Source organism: Salvelinus namaycush, chromosome 3 (assembly GCF_016432855.1).
Source record: "Salvelinus namaycush isolate Seneca chromosome 3, SaNama_1.0, whole genome shotgun sequence".
NCBI classification, from domain to species: Eukaryota; Metazoa; Chordata; class Actinopteri; order Salmoniformes; family Salmonidae; genus Salvelinus; species Salvelinus namaycush.
The window spans coordinates 14,308,765-14,330,509 of NC_052309.1; the positions used below are offsets into that span (position 1 = coordinate 14,308,765).

Genomic DNA, 21,745 nt, shown 5'->3' on the forward strand with positions numbered 1-21,745 from the left:
TCTGACAGCCAAGTGTGAGAACACTGACAGCACTTAAACACCAAGAATGACCTCCGATGACTCTTGGTGTATAAAATGGAACCTTCAGAGCTGCTTAAAGGGGGGCTGAACTTCCTGATTTAGCATCGGTTTCAATTCTCCTCATTAGGAAATGCGACTGAGAACGAGATTTGGGTTTTGGAGGCGTGCTTTGATGTGGGTATCTCGTGTGTTTGTTTGAAAGTGAGAAGCGTTTGAACTTTCACTCTGCCAAAACAGTACACAGTTACAGTCACTCACCCTTCTAGATAACTTGAAACAGTCTAACCAGGTCTTGTCTGGAAGTAGCCTAGACTAGCTAGCAAGCTAGCCAAATTCTTTCGCCAATTAGGTTCAGCCGGTCGGTGTGCAACCGTGGCAAAAGTTGGTTTGACTTTGGATAGCCTGTCTGTAGGGTCTGTTAGAGAATGTCAATAAATTATACAATATAAATTGGACAATTATTTCATATTGCACACCTTTTTGTTGTCTTATATGTATATGAATTCCTACAATTTATAGTTGTTTGTGGTTTTTATGTCATTGAAATGTGGAGCTATTGATAGTTTCAAATGTTGTCCCATGTACATTGTGTAATTTACTAATGGTCCCTAACTATCCCCATAGGGACATCGGCATTGTGCCACCCGATCAGGGTGGCGTGCAGCTGTGCTCCAAATTGATGATTAGTTGGTTGTTGCAATCTGTGGGAATTTGGGCAGGATTTAAAACCAACCCAAGGAAAACTGTTACGGTACCATTCATTCTAACATAATTTTAATTTTAACATAATTTTTTAAACGAATTATCTCGCAAATCTCAGTTTTGGACGATACTGAATTTATGACCAAAATTATCTTATGTACACTTTGTAGTCAATTTGAACAATAGAATAAAAGTTTCTGACTCATATCGACGCCACATAAGCCGTCATCAAAAGGCCAGTTTCCACCTCATACCTTATTCTTATTCACTGAAATGACCTTTGGTAAATAACATGGGAATCTTTTCAGACCACACTGTACAGTTTTAATAAGTGTTTGTATGTCTATAGGTGAGAGAGGACAAAATCAACCTTGGTAGGAAAGAGGAAACATTACTAGCCATTGTGTGCAGGTGTGACAAATATGACATTTGACACTCTTGGGGAATCTAAATGGGGATAGGAGATATGTCAGAGTCCACTGGAAATGTGTCAGACTTGCTTAATGGTACACTACTAACATATATCACAAAGGGCACAGCTATTATGCAGGTTTCTAAGGATTTATACGACAAAAAAACAAAGCTCTGGCAGCCGCAGAGCGTGAATGTTTTCATACTCTCGCAGCCTGGGGGGATGAGAAATACGTGGTCTGATCCTCATGCCTAAATAAAGCCACAGGATGGCATCTGTGATTGAGGCCAGCGGAGCAGAGGCTGTCTGCCAGGGCCCAGGAAGCTTTTGTAACAATCTGACATTTAAGCCATGTGTAATCTCAGCACTCAGCACAGTGCACCACAGAGAGCTGTGGCTAAGGCTGTCTGGCCTGACACAGAGAGCTGTGGCTAAGGCTGTCTGGCCTGACACAGAGAGCTGTGGCTAAGGCTGTCTGGCCTGACACAGAGAGCTGTGGCTAAGGCTGTCTGGCCTGACACAGAGAGCTGTGGCTAAGGCTGTCTGGCCTGACACAGAGAGCTGTGGCTAAGGCTGTCTGGCCTGACACAGAGAGCTGTGGCTAAGGCTGTCTGGCCTGACACAGAAAGATGTGGCTAAGGCTGTCTGGCCTGACACAGAGAGCTGTGGCTAAGGCTGTCTGGCCTGACACAGAGAGCTGTGGCTATGGCTGTCTGGCCTGACACAGAGAGATGGAGAGGGTTAATCATGAAGGAGTGGGTACATCATGAAGGAGTGGGTACAGGGTCCTAGCAAAGCCACAATGTTACATCAATTACAGTGCCTTTGGAAAGTATTCAGACCCATTTACTTTTTCCACATTCTGTTACGTTACAGCCTTATTCTAAAATGGATTAAAAAATATATATAATCCTCAGCAATTTACACACAATAGCCCCCCATAATGACAAAGCAAAAACTGTTTCGAGGCACAGATCTGGGGAAGGGTACCAAAACATTTCTGCAGCATTGAAGGTCCCCAAGAATACAGTGGCCTCATCATTCTTAAATGGAAGAAGTTTGGAACCACCAAGACTCTTCCTAGAGCTGGCCGCCCAGTCAAACTGAGCAGTTGGGAGAGAAAGGCTTTGGTCAGGGAGGTGAGCAAGAACCCGATGGTCACTCTGACAAAGCTCCAGAGTTCCAGAGTTCCTCTGTGGAGATGGGAAAACCTTCCAGAAGGACAACCATTTCTGCAGCACTCCACCTATCAGGACTTTATGGTAGAGTGGTCAGACGGAAGCAACTCCTCAATAAAAGGCATGTGACAGCCCACTTGGAGTTTTCCAAAAGGCACCTAAAGACCTGGTACCATCCCTACGGTGAGGAATGTTGGTGGCAGCATCATGCTGTGAGGATGTTTTTCAGCGGCAGGGACTGGGAGACTAGTCAGGATCGAGTGAAAGATGAACGGAGCAAAGTACAGAGATCCTTGATGAAAACCTGCTCCAGAGCACTCAGGACCTCAGACTGTGGAGAAGGTTCACTTATCAGCAGGACAACGACCCTTAGCACACAGCCAAGACAACACAGGAGTGGCTTCGGGACAAGTCTCTGAATGTCTGTGAGTGGCCCAGCCAGAGCCCGGACATGAACCCGATTGAACATCTCTGAAGAGACCTGAAAATAGATGTGCAGCAACACTCCCCATCCAACCTGACAGAGCTTGAGAGGACCTGCAGAGAAGAATGGGAGAAACTCCCCAAATACAGGTGTGCTAAGCTTGTAGCATCATACTGAAGAAGACTCAAGGCTGTAATCGCTGCCAAAGGTGCTTCAACAAAGTACTGAGTAAAGGGTCTGAATACTTATGTAAATGAAATATTTCCGTTTTTCTATTTTAATAAATGATCAAACATGTCTAAAAACCTGTGTTTGTTATGGGGTATTGTGTGTAGATTGAGGGGGGAAAAAACAATTGAATCAATTTTAGAATAAGGCTGTAACGTAACAAAATGTGGAAAAAGTCAAGGGGTCTGAATACTTTCTGAAGGCACTGTATGTATGTGTCCCACTGTCTATAGATCCCCTTTATTCTACTCTGTTTGTTCTTGCAAGTGAAAGGCAAGGCATGAGTGACAACACCTCATCACCATCCTGTATAATACTGAGATACTTCTGTCTCTGTGTGTTGTATCGGTACGTTGACATGAACATGGTTTACAGACAACCACACTATAAACATCCACTCCTCCATGACCGTGAATGTTTAAAAACTCTATGTGTGTAACAAGGACATTTTGTGGGAACATTTTGCTTGTCCCCACACGGAAAAAGGCTATTTTAGGGTTTGGGTTATAATTAGGGTTAGAACTATGGTTAGGAGTTATGGTTAGGTTTAGGGGTTAATGTTCGGGTTAAAGGGATAATTAGTCAATTAAGCCCTTTATCTACTTACCCAGTGGATACCATTTGTATGTCTCTGCGTGCAGTTTGAAGGAAGTTTCTAACTAGCATTAGCACAATGACTGGAAGTCTATGGTAACTGCTAGCATGCTAGTAGATACCATAAACTGCCAGTCATTGCGCTAACGCTAGTTTGCTTTGGCTCGCGAAACTACCTCTAACTTCCTTCATACTGGACGCAGAGACTTATAAATGGTATCCAATAGTTCATCAGACTATGGGGAAGTAGATACAGGGCTTAATTGTCAAAATCCCGAAGTAACCTGTTAAGGTTAGGGTTTAGGGAAAATAGGATTTTGAATGGGAATCAATTGTTCGGTCCCCACAAGGATAGTAAAACAAATGTATGTGTGTGTGTGTGTGTGCATGTCCACAGTACATAAGCTACAGCTCATCCCACTGAATGTGAAATGCAGCTAAATTACATTCTTTGACCTGACCTTGCTGACGACCGTCTCCATCACCTTCTAGTGTGGTCATACTCTGTAAAGTTACAAAACCTCTCAACAAGGATACCTACTGCTCCCTATCTCCCGCCCCCGACTGTTTCTCTGTCTGAACAGCAGGCACTGCCCACACAGCTAAAGTACCTCTGTTCAGATGGCATCAAAGCCCATTTATATCTGATGGATAGATCACACTGTGGAGCACTACACCATTACACTTGATTGTTTCTGAGAGACAATTTTGATTGCAGCAATAGCTCTCTGACAGAGACACAACACAGTCATCTTGTGTGTTTACCATCTAAAGGATTCAGACATGATAACAAGCTCACAGTAATGAAGACGTGTCAGGCTTTGAGTGGGGCGAGAAAACAATGGACTTTTAAATGCTCTAACTGGTGTGTGACTCCCTTTCAGGACCCTCCACAGAATCCAGTTAGTTCCTTGGATAATAACAGTGTTCATTGCTATTTTAGGACCAGGGAGGATCGATAAGAACCCACAGATTGATTGGAGAGGGTTTTTTCATCTACACTACAGCACACAAGTGCTTATTCTTATACTTCTGCAACAAAAGCTAACATCTTTGATTGCGCCAAATGGATTCCTTTGTTAACAAAATAGTTTTCTAATTCCTATCTTGTTGTGTGTATAATTTTCTCTCAGGTGTTATAAACTTGGTAATGCAGGATTTGAGAAACGTTTAAAACAATCAAGTATGGAGGATTTTATGTAACACGAACCCTCACTAAAGGAAGAGTATGATTCTCTATGGCAGAGTTGAATCAGAGGTTCTGAATGTGCTGTATTGGTTATTTAAGCAATAAGGCCCGAGGGGGTGTGGTATATGGCCAATATAACAGGGCTAAGGCTGTTCTTCTGCACGACGCAATGCGGAGTGCCTGGACACAGCCCTTAGCCATGGTATATTGGCCATATATCACAAACCCCCGATGTGCGTAATTGCTATTATAAACTGGTTACCAACTTAATTAGAGCAGTTAAAATAAATGTTTTGTCGTACCTGTGGTATACGGTCTGAATATACCCTGGCTGTCAGCCAATCAGCATTCAGGGCTCAAACCACCCAGTTCATAATACCAAGTTATACATTCTTAAACATGTATCTCCATGGTAGATTACTGGATCAGAATAACTGTTAAAAAAAATATTTAAAAAAACATAAAAGTCCTCACAGCTCTTTTTACAACCCCTGTGCTGCAATTAATGTAATTGGGAAAAAAACATGAGCATTTTTAGATGTGGATGAATGTGTGCTGGGAGAGTTGGTCAGTGAAGCTGGTGAGAGGGAGGGAGACATCTTGTACAGCAGGGATGTGGCCTCACGCATCCCAAATAGGAGGAGGAAAAACAACACAGAGCTGAAAGAAACCACAGACATGTAACCACGCCCCAATGGAGACCACAAGTTTGCGGCTACTAGGGCTGACCCCATTTAGTCGGCTGGTCGATTGTTTGGTCGATAGGCTGTTGGTCGACCGAGATTGTAAAATCTATTCTGGAGAGGACTGCGCAAAGAGGTCCAGACGGAGTTGGCGTGTCGGGAGGACAACCTATCCGTGGATGCACTCATCGCGATGGCCATCCGTCTAGATAACCTTCTTCGGGAGCGCCAGTGCCCACCTGGCCACTCGCCTCCCTCCTTTGGCCATCCAGAGAGAGAGCCTGAATCCATGAAGATATGGTCCACACACCTCCCTGCAGCAGAGCTGCGTCCCCTGAGGCAGCTGGGGCTCTGTGCATATTGTGATAAGGAGGGGCACCAACTTCAGCGATGTCTGGTAGGTCCCAACCCGGGATCCTTAAGAGCAGAGTGGCGGTCATCTGATCATCCGACTCCCAGGAAAGGCGTAAGTACTCCATCATCATAATTTTCCGCAAAACAGCTCCTGGTTCCCATTTCACTGGTTGGGTGTCCCACATGTGTTGTTTCTACCGCTCTAGTGGATTCCAGTGCCGCAGGGAACTTCATCGACCAGGCCCTCGTCTCCTTCATGAAACTCTCCTCGTACCCGCTCTCCTCTCCTTTTCCGGTCCTCGCTCTGGATAATCAACCAGTGGGATCCGGCATTATCACCCATGTCACAGCACCACTCACCTTCACCATGGGATCCATGCACCAGGAGAGCCTTCCCTTCCTCATCATCACCGCACCAATGCACAAAGTCCTGCTCGGCCTCCCGTGGCTCCTTCGTCATGATCCCACCATCTCCTGGTTGAGGATGGAAATAACCAACTGGTCACCCGGATGCCAGAAGACCTGCTTTCCCTTGTCCTGCGGTTCAACGTCGGTTGAGAGTCCTGTGGTTGCCCTCCAGCCCGACATCCCGAAGGTTTACCAGGATCTTCAGGAGGCTTTCTCCAAGACTCAAGCCACCTGTCTCCCTCCTCATCGCCCCTGGGACTGTGCCATCGACTTTCTTAAAGGCTCTGCGACACTGCGCAGCCGCGTCTACCCTCTGTCGGTGGCTGAGACAGAGGCCATGGAGGAGTACATACAGAAGGCTCTCCAGCAGGGTTTGCACACATAATACTCATGCAAGGCTTGCTCCTATACCCTCCTTTTTCTTGATTTCCAGTAGTTTCCACAACTAAGTCAAATGTCTTCCACAGATCTGACTTCCACATTCCCTCCTGAGCAACCAGTAAACATTTGCCCATTTCAAGTTTATTTTTCACATGCTCCGCATCCATTTTTCTGTCACATGTTACTGTGTTTGAGGGTTTGTAATAATCCATTTACTGATGTCAGGCCCTATTGGTCACATGCATGCGATGGTTTACATGTTTCACGTAAAGAGAGCAAGGGTTGAGGGGATAGGGAATGTTTTTCCTAAACAAATTAGGGATTTCGGAAACAGAACTTTTCAGTCAGAAACAAATAAGAAACTAAATGGCTGAAATGATGTTGCAGCTTTAGCATGGACAGTGCAATACACTTGCTGTGCTGTGGTGCCTTTTAGCTGCAGTAGGGAGGAGAGCGAGACAACGTGCGCCAGTCACACAGTCATTCGTTGTCATTTTTTTTAACACAGTGTGACAATTGGGCTCTTTCTTGAGTCATTTGTGTTTCTTAATTATTTAATCAAACAGTGTGCTTAAAGCATCATACAAGCATATGTAGGCAATTTTATTCAAACACATAGGGTGTGTCTGTCTATATATGGACAAATAAGTTTAAACATTTCAACCAATCGATTGGTCAAGAGACAGGATGACTCTCGGTCAACCAAGATTTTTTTTAGTTGGGGACGCAGCCCAGCTACCACAACACAAATACGCAATGCATGCCTCTCACACACAGCAAACCCACATCAAACACACAGTTAACACCACAATAACATGACATCAACCCAAGAAACATACACTCACATGCACACCCCCACACAGTCAGTCATTCAGAGGATGTTAGTTTGTTTGTCATGTTTAAGGCACAGCAGAACCAGTACAATAGGACTGCTGCATGCTGCATTTATGTGGAAGTATTTTCCCTATTTCTTTAGTTTGAGTTGAAGACCTTCAAATAAGCCCTATACAAACAATTACTTTAAACTGAATGAGGGAACTGGACTGTATCTGATTGAATGGCATACATACCATGTCTCTGACGTTCACCGGACACTTGCGCTCACATAAGGTTTGGACAATCACAATGTTTCCACTGGCAGCTGAGGGAGAAAATAAGAGAATCATTAGAACTCCTAAAATGTCTTGTCTACCATGGAGTTATATATGGCACTAATACAAAACGACATGTCAAAGATCTCCCACAGGAGCCAGGCATGACTACTTCTATAGCCGTTCATTGCCTGAATAGAACTCCACTGTGTCCAACATGGTGGAATTATCCTACAGTTGTTCATAGCTGGAAGTTGGAACCCTGGAGATAATTAGGCAGAACCTGGCAGTAGAGAGTCTCCTGTGTAATTGATATGGTCCCTTTATACAGTTCTCTTTGATCCAGGTCTTTCATCCAAAGATAAAAGCATCCCCTGCCGGCTGAAAGCTCTCTAAAATGGTAGGAAACTCTCCAGTATGCCTCCAATTTCACAAACACTAACAACTGGAACAGCACTCCTGTATCTAATATCTGTCTAACTACGTTGCCTATTCATTGACTAGTGTCACAGTGAGTGTACAGCAAAAGATGTTCTTCTTTGAGCCATTCAAGAGTACAGTACATGTATGGTTTACTCCAGGCTTAGAAACATTCCTGTCATCTACTGTACGGAGACACATAATGGATAGTCTGGTGTTAGAGCTGCAGCTAATCTTCTGTAATCATAAGCAGGCCTTTTAGCTGAGGTACAGCAGGGTGCAATGGATGGATGGTGAGATAGATTGGTACTGTCATAGTTGCAGCTGGAGGACCGCAACTGAAAGAGGGGAATGGGGATCAGGTGCTTAGTAGATTCGCTATCTGCTGCTTTGCGTCTAAGAAGAAGAATCATTGAGACGTGTTATCCTCCTAGTTTGATGGGTGTCAACTTAAGTAATACAAATTAATCTAATTTCAGGTTGAATCTTTAATTAATGGTTAAATTACAATTTCCCAGCCATAACTTTTCATACTTTTATGTAGGCATTATAGAGCCCTTAATCATAGGTATAACACTCATTAAGTTATTTCTAACCAAGTCTTACCTGCATGGTGAAGAGCTGTCTTCCCTGAGCAGTCCAGAGCATCCAACACACATTTACTCTGGTGGGAAAACACAGGTTTAGGTCAACATCTATATGACCATATTATTTTTTTTATCACTGTGATGGTTGATCTGAAAAATGTGACTGAGCCTTAATGAACTGTGTTTGCTAAGAGTATGTCAGATGTTTTTGAGATGCATTTTAATTTGGAGTTAATGAGAGTGCCCTTGCATCGGATTTCTGACTGTGTGTCAAGTCAATCTGTATGGGCAATGGCTTAGCTGGCCATTAATTTGACAGGTATTACCAGAGAGGGAAGGATATGTATTACATCTGACTTCAGCTTCCCAACTGTTCAGAAAATGGTCTCAATCTCAGCATAGATAGACATAAAATTAACCCACTGAAAATAGGCTACATATCATCACAAAAATAGCTTTAGTACATAATTGCTACACCAAAGCTTTGAATTGCATGTACCACAGAGCTGCTCAAAAAGTTAAATCCATTCTCTAAACAAGGTATAAGGATGACTGATATTAGCATTGAGTAGATGAAACCATTCACTCAGATCATATTAAGAGTTAGCCATTCTGATTGATGGCTAAGTATAATCTTGTATGGACAGTGAGTCTGACAGCTTCATAAATAATTTTATCCACACAGTTATGACATGCTGAATAATACTAACTAACAACAGTTCATGCACAGATAATGTATTCTTAATATCTGAACTACACAAAAATCCCTGAACTACAATAGGACTTGAACCAGCTGTCCACTGTACTGTACTGTACTGTACTGTTTTCCACAGGCTATCAATATTGCTCCTGCAGAAGCCTTTTATAGTGTGATCTTATGTATGGCTAAACTGAGGTCATATCAGGGTTGTGTGGAAGATAGAGAGGAGGTCATGTGTTAGATCAGCAGATACACTAGGACAGACAGGAGGATCACCAGACAGAACACAGACAGATATCACATGCCTCCCATCACAAGACTGTGTTACAGTCAGTCAGTGAACCCATCTTCACAATGGTCAGAGTACATTTTTAAATTGTGATTCAACAACAAGCACAACTGTTTTAGCTCTCCGGCATAGAAATGACCTACCCAAGAACAAATCAATGGCTTCATCCGATACAGTCAGTGAGTGAGTTATCGGTCACCATTTATGTTTGCAGTTTCATTCATTCAGTAGCTCCATCTTACCTGTATAAGGTTTTTGGCACACTCCTGATGGTTGTTTTTGGCAGCGAGGTGTAAAGCACTAAAACCTGAGGAGAAAAAGACATCCAGGTAAGACATATTTTCGTTGCATTCAACTCCCAAGTACAAATCAAATCAAACTTTATTTGCCACGCGCCGAATACAACAAGTGTAGACTTTACCATGAAATGCTTACTTACAAGCCCTTAAACCAACAGTGCAGTTCAAGAAGAAGAAAAAATGTACCAAGTAGGCTAAAATAAAAAGCAATGATAAAAAGTAACACAATAAGAATAACAATAATGAGGCTATATACAGGGGCACCGGTACCGAGTCAGTGTGCGGGGGTACAGGCAGTTGAGGTAATCTGTACATGTAGGTGGTGGCGAAGTGCCCATGCATAGGTAACAAACAAACAGCGAGTAGCAGAAGTGTACAAGAGGGGGGGGTCAATCTAAATTGTCCAGTGGCGATTTTTATGAATTTTTCAACAGTCTAATGGCTTGGGGGTAGAAGCTGTTGAGGAGCCTTTTGGTCCTAGACTTGGTGCTCCGGTACTGCTTGCCGTGCGGTAGCAGAAAAAACAGTCTATGACTTGGGTGACTGGAGTCTCTGACAATTTTATGGGCTTTCCTCTGACACTTCCTATTATATAGGTCCTGGATGGCAGGAAGCTTGGCCCCAGTGATATACTGGGCCATTCGCACTACTTTCTGTAGCGCCTTACGGCCAGATGCCGAGCAGTTTCCATACCAGGCAGTGATGCAACCGGTCAGGATGCTTTCGATGGTGCAGCTGTAGAAACTTTTGAGGATCTGGGGACCCATGACAAATCTTTTCAGTCTCCTGAGGGGGAAAATGTTTTGTCATGCCCTCTTCACGACTGTCTTGGTATGTTTGGACCATGATAGTTCGTTGGTGATGTGGACACCAAGGAACTTGAAACTCTCGACCCGCTCCACTACAGCCCCGTCAATGTTAATGGGGGCCTGTTCGGCCCGGCTTTTCCTGTAGTCCACGATCAGCTCCTTTGTCTTGCTCACATTGAAGGAGAGGTTTTTGTCCTGGCACCACACTGATAGTTCTCTGACCTCCTCCCTATAGGCCGTCTCATCGTTGTCGGTGATCAGGCCTACCATTGTTGTGTCGTCAGCAAACTTAATGATGGCGTTGGAGTCGTGTTCGGCCACGCAGTCGTGGGTGAACAGGGAATACAGGAGGGGACTAAGTACACACCCCTGAGGGGCCCCAGTGTTGAGGATCAGCGCGGCAGACGTGTTGTTGCCTACTCTTACCACCTTGGGATGGCCCGTCAGGAAGTCCAGGATCCAGTTGCAGAGGGAGGTGTTTAGTCCCAGAGTCCTTAGCTTAGTGATAAGCTTCGTGGGCACCATGGTGTTGAACGCTGAGCTGTAGTCAATGAACAGCATTCTCACATACAGTGGGGAGAACAAGTATATGATACACTGCCGATTTTGCAGGTTTTCCTACTTACAAAGCATGTAGAGGTCTGTAATTTTTATCATAGGTACACTTCAACTGTGAGAGACGGAATCTAAAACAAAAATTCAGAAAATCAAATTGTATGATTTTTAAGTAATTAATTTGCATTTTATTGCATGACATAAGTATTTGATCACCTACCAACCAGTAAGAATTCCGGCTCTCACAGACCTGTTAGTTTTTCTTTAAGAAGCCCTCATGTTCTCCACTCATTACCTGTATTAACTGCACCTGTTTGAACTCGTTACCTGTATAAAAGACACCTGTCCACACACTCAATCAAACAGACTCCAACCTGTGTAAGGTTGAGAGCTGTGTAAGGACATCAGGGATAAAATTGTAGACCTGCACAAGGCTGGGATGGGCTACAGGACAATAGGCAAGCAGCTTGGTGAGAAGGCAACAACTGTTGGCGCAATTATTAACAAGTTCTAGGTGACGGTCAATCACCCTCGGTCTGGGGCTCCATGCAAGATCTCACCTCGTGGGGCATCAATGATCATGAGGAAGGTGAGGGATCAGTCCAGAACTACACGGCAGGACCTGGTCAATGACCTGAAGAGAGCTGGGACCACAGTCTCAAAGAAAACAACTAGTAACACACTACGCCGTCATGGATTAAAATCCTGTAGCGCACGCAAGGTCCCCCTGCTCAAGCCAGCGCATGTCCAGGCCCGTCTGAAGTTTGCCAATGACCATCTGGATGATCCAGAGGAGGAATGGGAGAAGGTCATGTGGTCTGATGAGACAAAAATAGAGCTTTTTGGTCTAAACTCCACTCGCCATGTTTGGAGGAAGGAGAGGGATGAGTACAACCCCAAGAACACCATCCCAACCGTGAAGCATGGAGGTGGAAACATCATTCTTTGGGGATGCTTTTCTGCAAAGGGGACAGGACGACTGCACCGTATTGAGGGGAGGATGTATGGGGCCATGTATCGCGAGATCTTGGCCAACAACCTCCTTCCCTCAGTAAGAGCATTGAAGATGGGTCGTGGCTGGGTCTTCCAGCATGACAACGACCTGAAACACACAGCCAGGGCAACTAAGGAGTGGCTCCGTAAGAAGCATCTCAAGGTCCTGGAGTGGCCTAGCCAGTCTCCAGACCTGAACCCAATAGAACATCTTTGGAGGGAGCTGAAAGTCCGTATTGCCCAGCGACAGCCCCGAAACCTGAAGGATCTGGAGAAGGTCTGTATGGAGGAGTGGGCCAAAATCCCTGCTGCAGTGTGTGCAAACCTGGTCAAGAACTACAGGAAACGTATGATCTCTGTAATTGCAAACAAAGGTTTCTGTACCAAATATTAAGTTCTGCTTTTCTGATGTATCAAATACTTATGTCATGCAATAAAATGCAAATTAATTACTTAAAAATCATACAATGTGATTTTCTGGATTTTTGTTTTAGATGCCGTCTCTCACAGTTGAAGTGTACCTATGATAAAAATTACAGACCTCTACATGCTTTGTAAGTAGGAAAACCTGCAAAATCGGCAGTGTTTCAAATACTTGTTCTCCCCACTGTAGGTGTTCCTTTTGTCCAGGTGAGAAAGGGCAGTGCGGAGCGCAATAGAGATTGCATCATCTGTAGATCTGTTAGGGCGGTATGCAAATTGGGGTGGGTCTAGGGTTTCTGGGATAACGGTCTTGATGTCAGCCCTGACAATCCTTTCAAAGCAATTCATGGCCACAGACATGAGTGCTATGGGTTGGTAGTCATTTAGGCAGGTTATATCCAGGTGAGAAAGGGCGGTGTGGAGTGCGATTACATATCTGTAACCACTAGCAGTCATGTCTGTAAACACTATCAGTCATATCTATAACCACTAGCAGTCATGTCTGTAACCACTAGCAGTCATATCTGTAACCACTATCAGTCATATCTGTAACCACTAGCAGTCATATCTGTAAACACTATCAGTCATATCTATAACCACTAGCAGTCATGTCTGTAACCACTAGCAGTCATATCTGTAACCACTAGCAGTCATATCTATAACCACTAGGAGTCATATCTGTAACCACTAGCAGTCATATCTATAACCACTAGGAGTCATATCTGTAACCACTAGCAGTCATATCTGTAACCACTAGCAGTCATGTCTGTAACCACTAGCAGTCATATCTGTAACCACTAGCAGTCATATCTGCAACCACTATCAGTCATGTCTGTAACCACTAGCAGTCATATCTATAACCACTAGCAGTCATGTCTGTAACCACTAGGAGTCATATCTGTAACCACTAGCAGTCATGTCTGTAACCACTAGGAGTCATATCTGTAACCACTAGCAGTCATGTCTGTAACCACTAGGAGTCATATCTGTAACCACTAGCAGTCATATCTATAACCACCAGCAGTCATATCTATAACCACTAGCAGTCATATCTGTAACCAATAGCAGTTAAATCTGTAACCACTAGCAGTCATATCTATAATCACTAGCAGTCATATCTGTAACCAATAGCAGTTAAATCTGTAACCACTAGCAGTCATGTCTGTAACCACTAGCAGTCATGTCAGTAACCACTAGCAGTCATATCTGTAACCACTAGCCTCTAACCACTAGCAGTCATATCTATAACCACTAGCAGTCAAATCTGCAACCACTATCAGTCATGTCTGTAACCACTAGCAGTCATATCTGTAACCACTAGCAGTCATGTCTGTAACCACTAGCAGTCATATCTGTAACCACTAGCAGTCATATCTGTAACCACTAGCAGTCATGTCTGTAACCACTAGCAGTCATATCTGTAACCACTAGCAGTCATATCTGTAACAACTAGCAATCATTTCTGTACCACTAGCAGTCATATCTGTAACCACTAGCAGTCATATCTGTAACCACTAGCAGTCATATCTATAACCACTATCAGTCATATCTGTAACCACTAGCAGTCATATCTGTAACCACTAGCAGTCATATCTGTAACCACTAGCAGTCATATCTGTAACCACTAGCAGTCATATCTGTAACCACTAGCATCATATCTATAACCACTAGCAGTCATATCTGTAACCACTAGCATCATATCTATAACCACTAGCAGTCATATCTGTAACCACTAGCAGTCATATCTGTAACCACTAGCATCATATCTATAACCACTAGCAGTCATATCTGTAACCACTAGCAGTCATATCTGTAACCACTAGCATCATATCTATAACCACTAGCAGTCATATCTGTAACCACTAGCAGTCATATCTGTTACCACTAGCAGTAATATATGTAACAACTAGCAGTAAAATCATACTTGAGAAAAGTTTTTGGGCAGATTAGTTCTACAGGGAATGTTCACCTACAGTATGCTCAGGATATATTCACATTATGTAAATAGCTCTGCCTTCAAATATTCATCTGGATCTCAAATCAAAACAAACTTTATTTGTTACTCGCGCTGAATAAAACAGGTGTCGACCTTACCGTGAAATGCTTACTCACAAGCCTTTAAAAAACAAATCAGTTCAAGAAATAGCAAAAAAACAAACAAATAAACTAAAGTAAAAAATTATAAAAAGTAACACAATAAAATAACAATAACGAGGATATATACAGGGGCTACCGGTACAAAGTAAATGTGCGGGGGTACAAGTTAGTCGAGGTAATTTGTACATGCAGGTAGGGGTAAAGTGACTATGCATAGATAATAAACAGCGAGTAGCATCAGTTTAAAAACAAATGGGGGGTGGGGTGTCAATGCAAATAGTCCGGGTGGCCATTTGATTCATTGTTGGGCAGGCACAGTACCAGGTTTGTAGTCCACTAACCTGAGGCATCTATGACAGATGTGTCCGCTCCATGGGCCAGCATGACTGCCAGACATTCAGTTTGACCACGGGTGGCAGCCACATGGAGACTGTATGGGGAGAGAGAGACAGCACAGAGCAACAACATGATCAGTCTAACAGAAGGGAGATTCAACAGGTCATTGGATGAATAAACAGAAAGTACAGCAATCAATTCTGAAAAAAGAAATCCCTACAATTCCTTCTACAAAAAGAAAATAAAGGTCATTGACATCGGTCAATTTAATTTCCACTGGCTAGATCTGCTTCTTTAAGGTGGAAACATCAAGAAAAGGTTAAGTAGTGTGGGGACTATTGAATTCTGTGCTAGAGAATGAGTTTATTCAGCATTCGCCAATGTACTGATTATGTTCTGAGCTTTGCCTTTCGCATGTGTTGTTAGAACAGGGTTAGTGCACTGCTGTGGATCAATGAGAATTGCTCTCTAGGCCATCACGCAGACTCACAGAGCTAACACACACACAGAGCTAACACAGGCAGCCGGGTGACCCATAGGACCACTCCACTGAAGAACATGAAAACAGAGCAATTACCACTGCTATAGAGGATGTCTTCACTACACTGAACAGACATTGAAACAGGAAACAGCATAGCAGATTTGGAAGAGAAAGCAAAACCATTTCTTCCAAATAGTTGTTGTCACCTATTTAATGAACAGGGATTATCTAATATAGGAATACTGAGATAAGCAAGTGTTTAGACTATTTCATTGACCTTTCTCATGAAATGTATTCCCCTCAGAATGGAAAGCAATTTAAAACACACTTGCCTGAAGAACATGTTTGATATGCCTGGCACAGACCGATAACTTTCAGGAGTAATTCAGTATTCTACAACAGCTTCCTCAGATAGCCCATATTTCAACACCAATTACACTTCCTCAAGTACATCAACTGCAAGGTCCATGCAGGGAATTGTAATCTGCTTTACCAAATTTCTATCAGCATGTTAAATGTGCAACCAGAGGGAAAAAACTCTAGACCACCTTTACTCCACGCACAGAGATGCATACAAAGCTCTCCCTCGCCCTTCATTTGGCAAATCTGACCATAATTATATCCTCCTGATTCCTGCTTACAAGCAAAAATTAAAGTAGGAAGCACCAGTGACTCGGTCAATAAAAAAGTGGTCAGATGAAGCAGATGCTAAGCTACAGGACTGTTTTGCGAGCACAGACTGGAATATGTTCTGGGATTCTTCCGATGGCATTGAGGAGCACGCCACATCAGTCATTGGCTTCATCAATAAGTGCATCGATGACGTCGTCCCCACAGTGGCCGTACGTATATACCCCAACCAGAAGCAATGTATTACAGGCAAACATCCGCATTGAGCTAAAGGCTAGAGCTGCCACTTTCAAGGAGCGGGACTTTAACCTGGAAGCTTATAAGAAATCCTGCAATGCCCTCTGACGAACCATCAAACAGGCAAAGTGTCAATACAGGACTAAGATCGAATCGTACTACACCGGCTCTGAAGCTCGTCGGATGTGGCAGGGCTTGCAAACAATTACAGACTACCAAGGGAAGCACACTCGAGAGCTGCCCAGTGACACGAGTCGACCAGACGAGCAAAACTACTTCTATGCTCGCTTTGAGGGAAATAACACTGAAACATGCATGAGAGCACCAGCTGTTCTGGACGACTGTGTGATCACACCCTCCACAGCCGATGTGAGTAAGACCTTTAAACAGGTCAACATTCACAAGACGGATTACCAGAACGTGTACTGTGAGCATGCGCAACTAAATGGCAAATGTCTTCACTGACATTGTCTTCATTTTGTCTTCATTTTCAACCTCTCCCTGTCCAAGTGTGTAATACCAACATGCTTTAAGCACACCACCATAGTCCCTGTGCCCAAGAACACTAAGGTAACCTGCCGAAATGACTACCGACCCATAGCACTTACGTCTGTAGCCCTGAAGTGCTTTGAAAGGATGGTAATGGCTCACATCAACACCATTATCCCGGAAACCCTAAACCCACCCCAATTTGCATACCGCCCTAACAGATCCACAGATGATGCAATCTCTATTGCACTCCACAATGCCCTTTCCCACCTGGACAAAAGGAACACCTATGTGAGAATGCTGTTCATTGACTACAGCTCAGCATTCAACACCATAGTGCCCTCAAAGCTCCCTGTTCACTCATGACTGCACAGTCAGGCACGACTCCAACACCATCATTAATTTTGCTGACGACACAACAGTGGTAGGCCTGATCACCGACAATGACGAGACAGCCTACAGGGAGGAGGTCAGACCCCTTGCCGTGTGGTGCCAGGACAACAACCTCTCCCTCAACGTGATCAAGACAAAGGAGATGATCGTGGACTACAGGATAAAGAGGACCGAGCACGCCCCCATTCTCATTGACGGGGCTGCAATGGAGTAGGTTGAGAGCTTCAAGTTCATTGGTGTACACATCACCAACAAACTAAAATGGTCCAAGCACACCAAGACAGTCGTGAAGAGGGCACGACAAAACCTATTCCCACTCAGGAGACTGAAAAGATTTGGCATGGGTCCTCAGATCGTCAAAAGGTTCTACAGCTGCACCATCGAGAGCATCCTGACTGGTTGCCTCACTGCCTGGTATGGCAACTGCTCGGCCTACGACCGCAAGGCACTATAGAGGGTAATGCGTACGGCCCAGTACATCACTGGGACCAAGCTTCCTGCCATCCAGGACCTCTATACCAGGTGGTGTCAGAGGAAGGCCCTAAAAATTGTCAAAGACTCCAGTCACCCTAGTCATAGACTGTTCTCTCTGCTACTTGCACATGATCATTTGATGATTTATCACTCCAGTGTTAATCTGCTAAATTGTAATTATTCGCTCCTATGGCCTATTTATTGCCTACCTCCTCATGCCTTTTGCACACAATGTATATAGACTCATTTTTTCCCTACTGTGTTATTGACTTGTTTATTGTTTACTCCATGTGTAACTGTGTGTTGTTGTCTGTTCACACTGCTATGCTTTATCTTGGCCAGGTCGCAGTTGTAAATGAGAACTTGTTCTCAACTAGCCTACCTGGTTAAATAAAGGTTAAATAATCTTTTTTTTTTTTTTTTTTTTAAATACCGCATGGCAAGCGGTACCGGAGCGCCAAGTCTAGGTCCAAGAGGCTTCTAAATAGCTTCTAGCCCCAAGCCATAAAACTCCTGAACATCTAATCAAATGACTACACAGACTATTTGCATTGCCCCCCCCCCCCCCCCCCGTCTTTTACACCGCTGCTACTCTCTGTTATTATCTATGCATAGTCACTTTAATAACTCTACCTACATGTACATATTACCTCAATTACATCGACTAACCGGTGCCCGCGCACATTGACTCTGTACCGGTACGCCCTGTATATAGCCTCGCTATTGTTATTTTACTGCTGCTCTTCAACTACTTGTTACTTTTATTTCTTATTCTTATTCGTATTTTTTAAACCACATTGTTGGTTAGGGGCTTGTAAGTAAACATTTCACTGTAAGGTCTACACCTGTTGTATTCGGCGCATGTGACTAATACAATTGAATTTGATTTTATATTATGATTCATTTATAATAACAAGCACTAGTGGAAGGACACAATTTAACTCCTAGAAGACAATAAATCAGTATTAATTAATGATGATATCTTTGTTCTTGCAATAACACATCATGCAATGAATGGAATTAGGCACATTTTCCTAATGATTCAGACTACATTGGTGACGTGCATGATTCCTGTGTTTTTGTCTAATTGTCTGTGTGTGTGCATGTGTGTTTTGTAATAATAATCATGAAATGTATTGTGCTTTTAGACACCAGCAGTTTCCATACATTCCAATCATTATCCACAAATTCTCCATGGTGACACTGGCTGTTTACGAAGCGTGTTGGCATTTATTGGGATGACTCATGTATTGGAGGCAGCTCTGCAGGGTAGTCACTAGCCATACAATCTGAGTTTAACCTTAATTAACCACACTGCTAACTTAATTCCTAATTTTTGTTTTCATGATTTTTAACAACAATTTTTAACAATATATAGCCAATTTTGACCCATCTAGAGGAAATCGCTCAGTGCTGCCTCTAGGACAAGATTCATCCCAATAAAAGTCAACCTGCATTTGGGAATGCCATGCCAGTCAGTGTGTGTCCTTCTGGGAAACCTGGGAAGGTCAGGGATGTAAACAATGGTCTCTTCGTACGGGTGACTTAAAAGACACATTGTGTGGCTGCCCATTGTGAGCGATTCCCCCTCAAAGTAAATCACTAAATATATCTAGGTCAGTGGTGTTGACTTTCACTAGTCTCTGGCAGTGCAGCTCTATCTGTAGCAGTCAGAAAGAGGTCAAACATGAACATTATCAGGTCCAGTTAGGAAGCATGGCGGTCACATCCATTCAGAGCCTATAGAAATCAGGAAAATATCAGGACACAATCATGCTGTGTGATAATTGGGAGCTTCTTAAACACACAAAGGAGACCATGCCTACTGTACATTATGGGAATTGTATATATTTTTTATAGGCTATCAATGAAAGGCCATTGACCATCACAGGTCTGTGCACATGGAGTAAGACACTAAAATAGAACAGGAATTCCTGTTGACATTCATACGTGTTACAATATAATGCAATTTAGCTTTTAGCACATATTCATTATGGAATAAGAAGAAGGGCAAAGCAAAAACCAAAAGGAGAAGGAATAAAGGAGATGACTGATGACATGACTCAAGTAATTAAATAGCATATAATTATATTTCTATTGTGCTATACTTAGCAACTCATTGTCGGTGCAGTCAATAAGAACCAGTGATTTGCCTAACTTAAAAAATTTTTTTTTTACTTTCTCTAACCATGATAAAATCTCAAACTAATCTAACTCCACATGACTGATTCCTCCTTCAACAGAAGTCGTCTCAAGGTACTGTATCTAGGGCAGTTCAGTTCAGTACAGTAGCATCTCCAATAGTGACAAGGACTATGGCTTATCGATCTGAACAGTTGCCTGGGGGCAATTCTATCACTATCAACTATTGTAGATGTGTCATCATAGAATTTTGAGGGAATATCTAAGTACTGTAACTTCACTGCTGCACTGAAACGGTATCAATATTGGAATGTTAGATGTTTCAGGGAAGATGAGCAGAAATGTGATTGATTTTAACAATAAACATTACTATACTGATATTCCACAATGTCCCTTAATTCAGTTTGCACAACACACATCCTAAGCGGTCCCAATTCCCTGTTTCTAATCTGTGTCTGACCAAACCCTGTCCCTCAACCCTTGATACTCACGCTGACTTGCCCTCACTGTCCAGTTTGAACGCGCTGGCTCCTTTCTTGGTGAGGAGGGAGGCCACCTTCTCTACCTCCCCATGTTCCACAGCTGCCATGAGGCGCTCATCATTTTTGCTCCATTCATGGGCCTGAGGAGAGAGAGATATAAAACATTACAGAGGTTAATGCTTCTCATTCACAGTTGAATATATCTATTACTGAATCATTACTGTTCAAATCCTGTGTGGCGAAAACCACAGCCCCTTACCCGTTGTAGACAATTAGCATAAAAGATGAAAGACGTCATAGCTGTTCGTTGGTTCTACTCCACCGTGAACCTAACGCAATTCAGCCTGTGAACGCGGCCAGCCATGTCTCTCTGGTAACCTCTAGTATAGAGGGTGATTATCCCATTTAGGCTTAATCCTTAAGTAGGGAGCTTCCCATTACATAACCTGAGGAACACACATTTCATTAGGCATGCTGCACCAGGGCTCTGTTTCAACACCATCAACAGAAGATTGTTTCACTTTCAACATATTTTCAACCTTGAAGACCGTCATGACACGACAGTCATTCAGTTCGAAACGCTTTTGCTTATCCTTTGCTTTCTCACCTGAAAGCATTGGATCATATTTCTGTGATAACACAATGCCTAGGGAAGCCAGCATCCCCCTGCACCTAAACCATGAAATCAATTCCTCAAATGAAAGCTTCTCTGCAGAGATTTACATGGGCATGAATTTCACCAGAGCCCATGAACGTTTGAAATGCACCGAAAATGACTAATGTCCTAAACTCAGTTGCAGTCCATTTTCACAACGAATTTCCCTCATTTGTAATCCTGACTGACTGTCAAGATGTACAGGGCTCCAGCCTGACCTCATAGTGGGGGCTGTGTGTTCCTTCTGGAGGTTACTGGCTGGCCTCACTGACTCTGTCCTACCCTGCCTGGCATGCTCATACACACAGGCTTGATTATAGCAGCCATGCACCCATTCACTTCCATCTATTCGTAGGGTTAAGGCACTGGCTTAACTGTTAGGATGATGGGAGGCTCAGTCTGAAAGAGAAGAGTTATGAACCGGGGGAAAGAGTATCTATTCTCTCCACGCACACACACGCGCACGCACGCACGCACACACACACACACACACACACACACACACACACACACACACACACACACAGACAGACAGACAGACAGACAGACAGACAGACAGACAGACAGACAGACAGACAGACAGACAGAC

General features: G+C 43.4%; 1 protein-coding gene across 1 annotated transcript in view; it reads right to left on the reverse strand.

Annotated features, from left to right (window-relative positions):
- Positions 1 to 21,450, reverse strand: part of LOC120044811 (ankycorbin-like) — a 33,497-nt gene extending 12,047 nt beyond the window's left edge. The window contains exons 1-6 of the mRNA XM_038989482.1: positions 21,439 to 21,450; positions 20,511 to 20,641; positions 15,179 to 15,267; positions 9,904 to 9,968; positions 8,692 to 8,749; positions 7,645 to 7,715 (exon numbers count right to left, since the gene is read on the reverse strand). Coding sequence (XP_038845410.1) covers positions 7,645 to 7,715; positions 8,692 to 8,749; positions 9,904 to 9,968; positions 15,179 to 15,267; positions 20,511 to 20,641; positions 21,439 to 21,450 — 426 coding nt within the window. The remainder of the gene's footprint in view (positions 1 to 7,644; positions 7,716 to 8,691; positions 8,750 to 9,903; positions 9,969 to 15,178; positions 15,268 to 20,510; positions 20,642 to 21,438) is intronic.
- Positions 21,451 to 21,745: the final 295 nt, after the last annotated feature.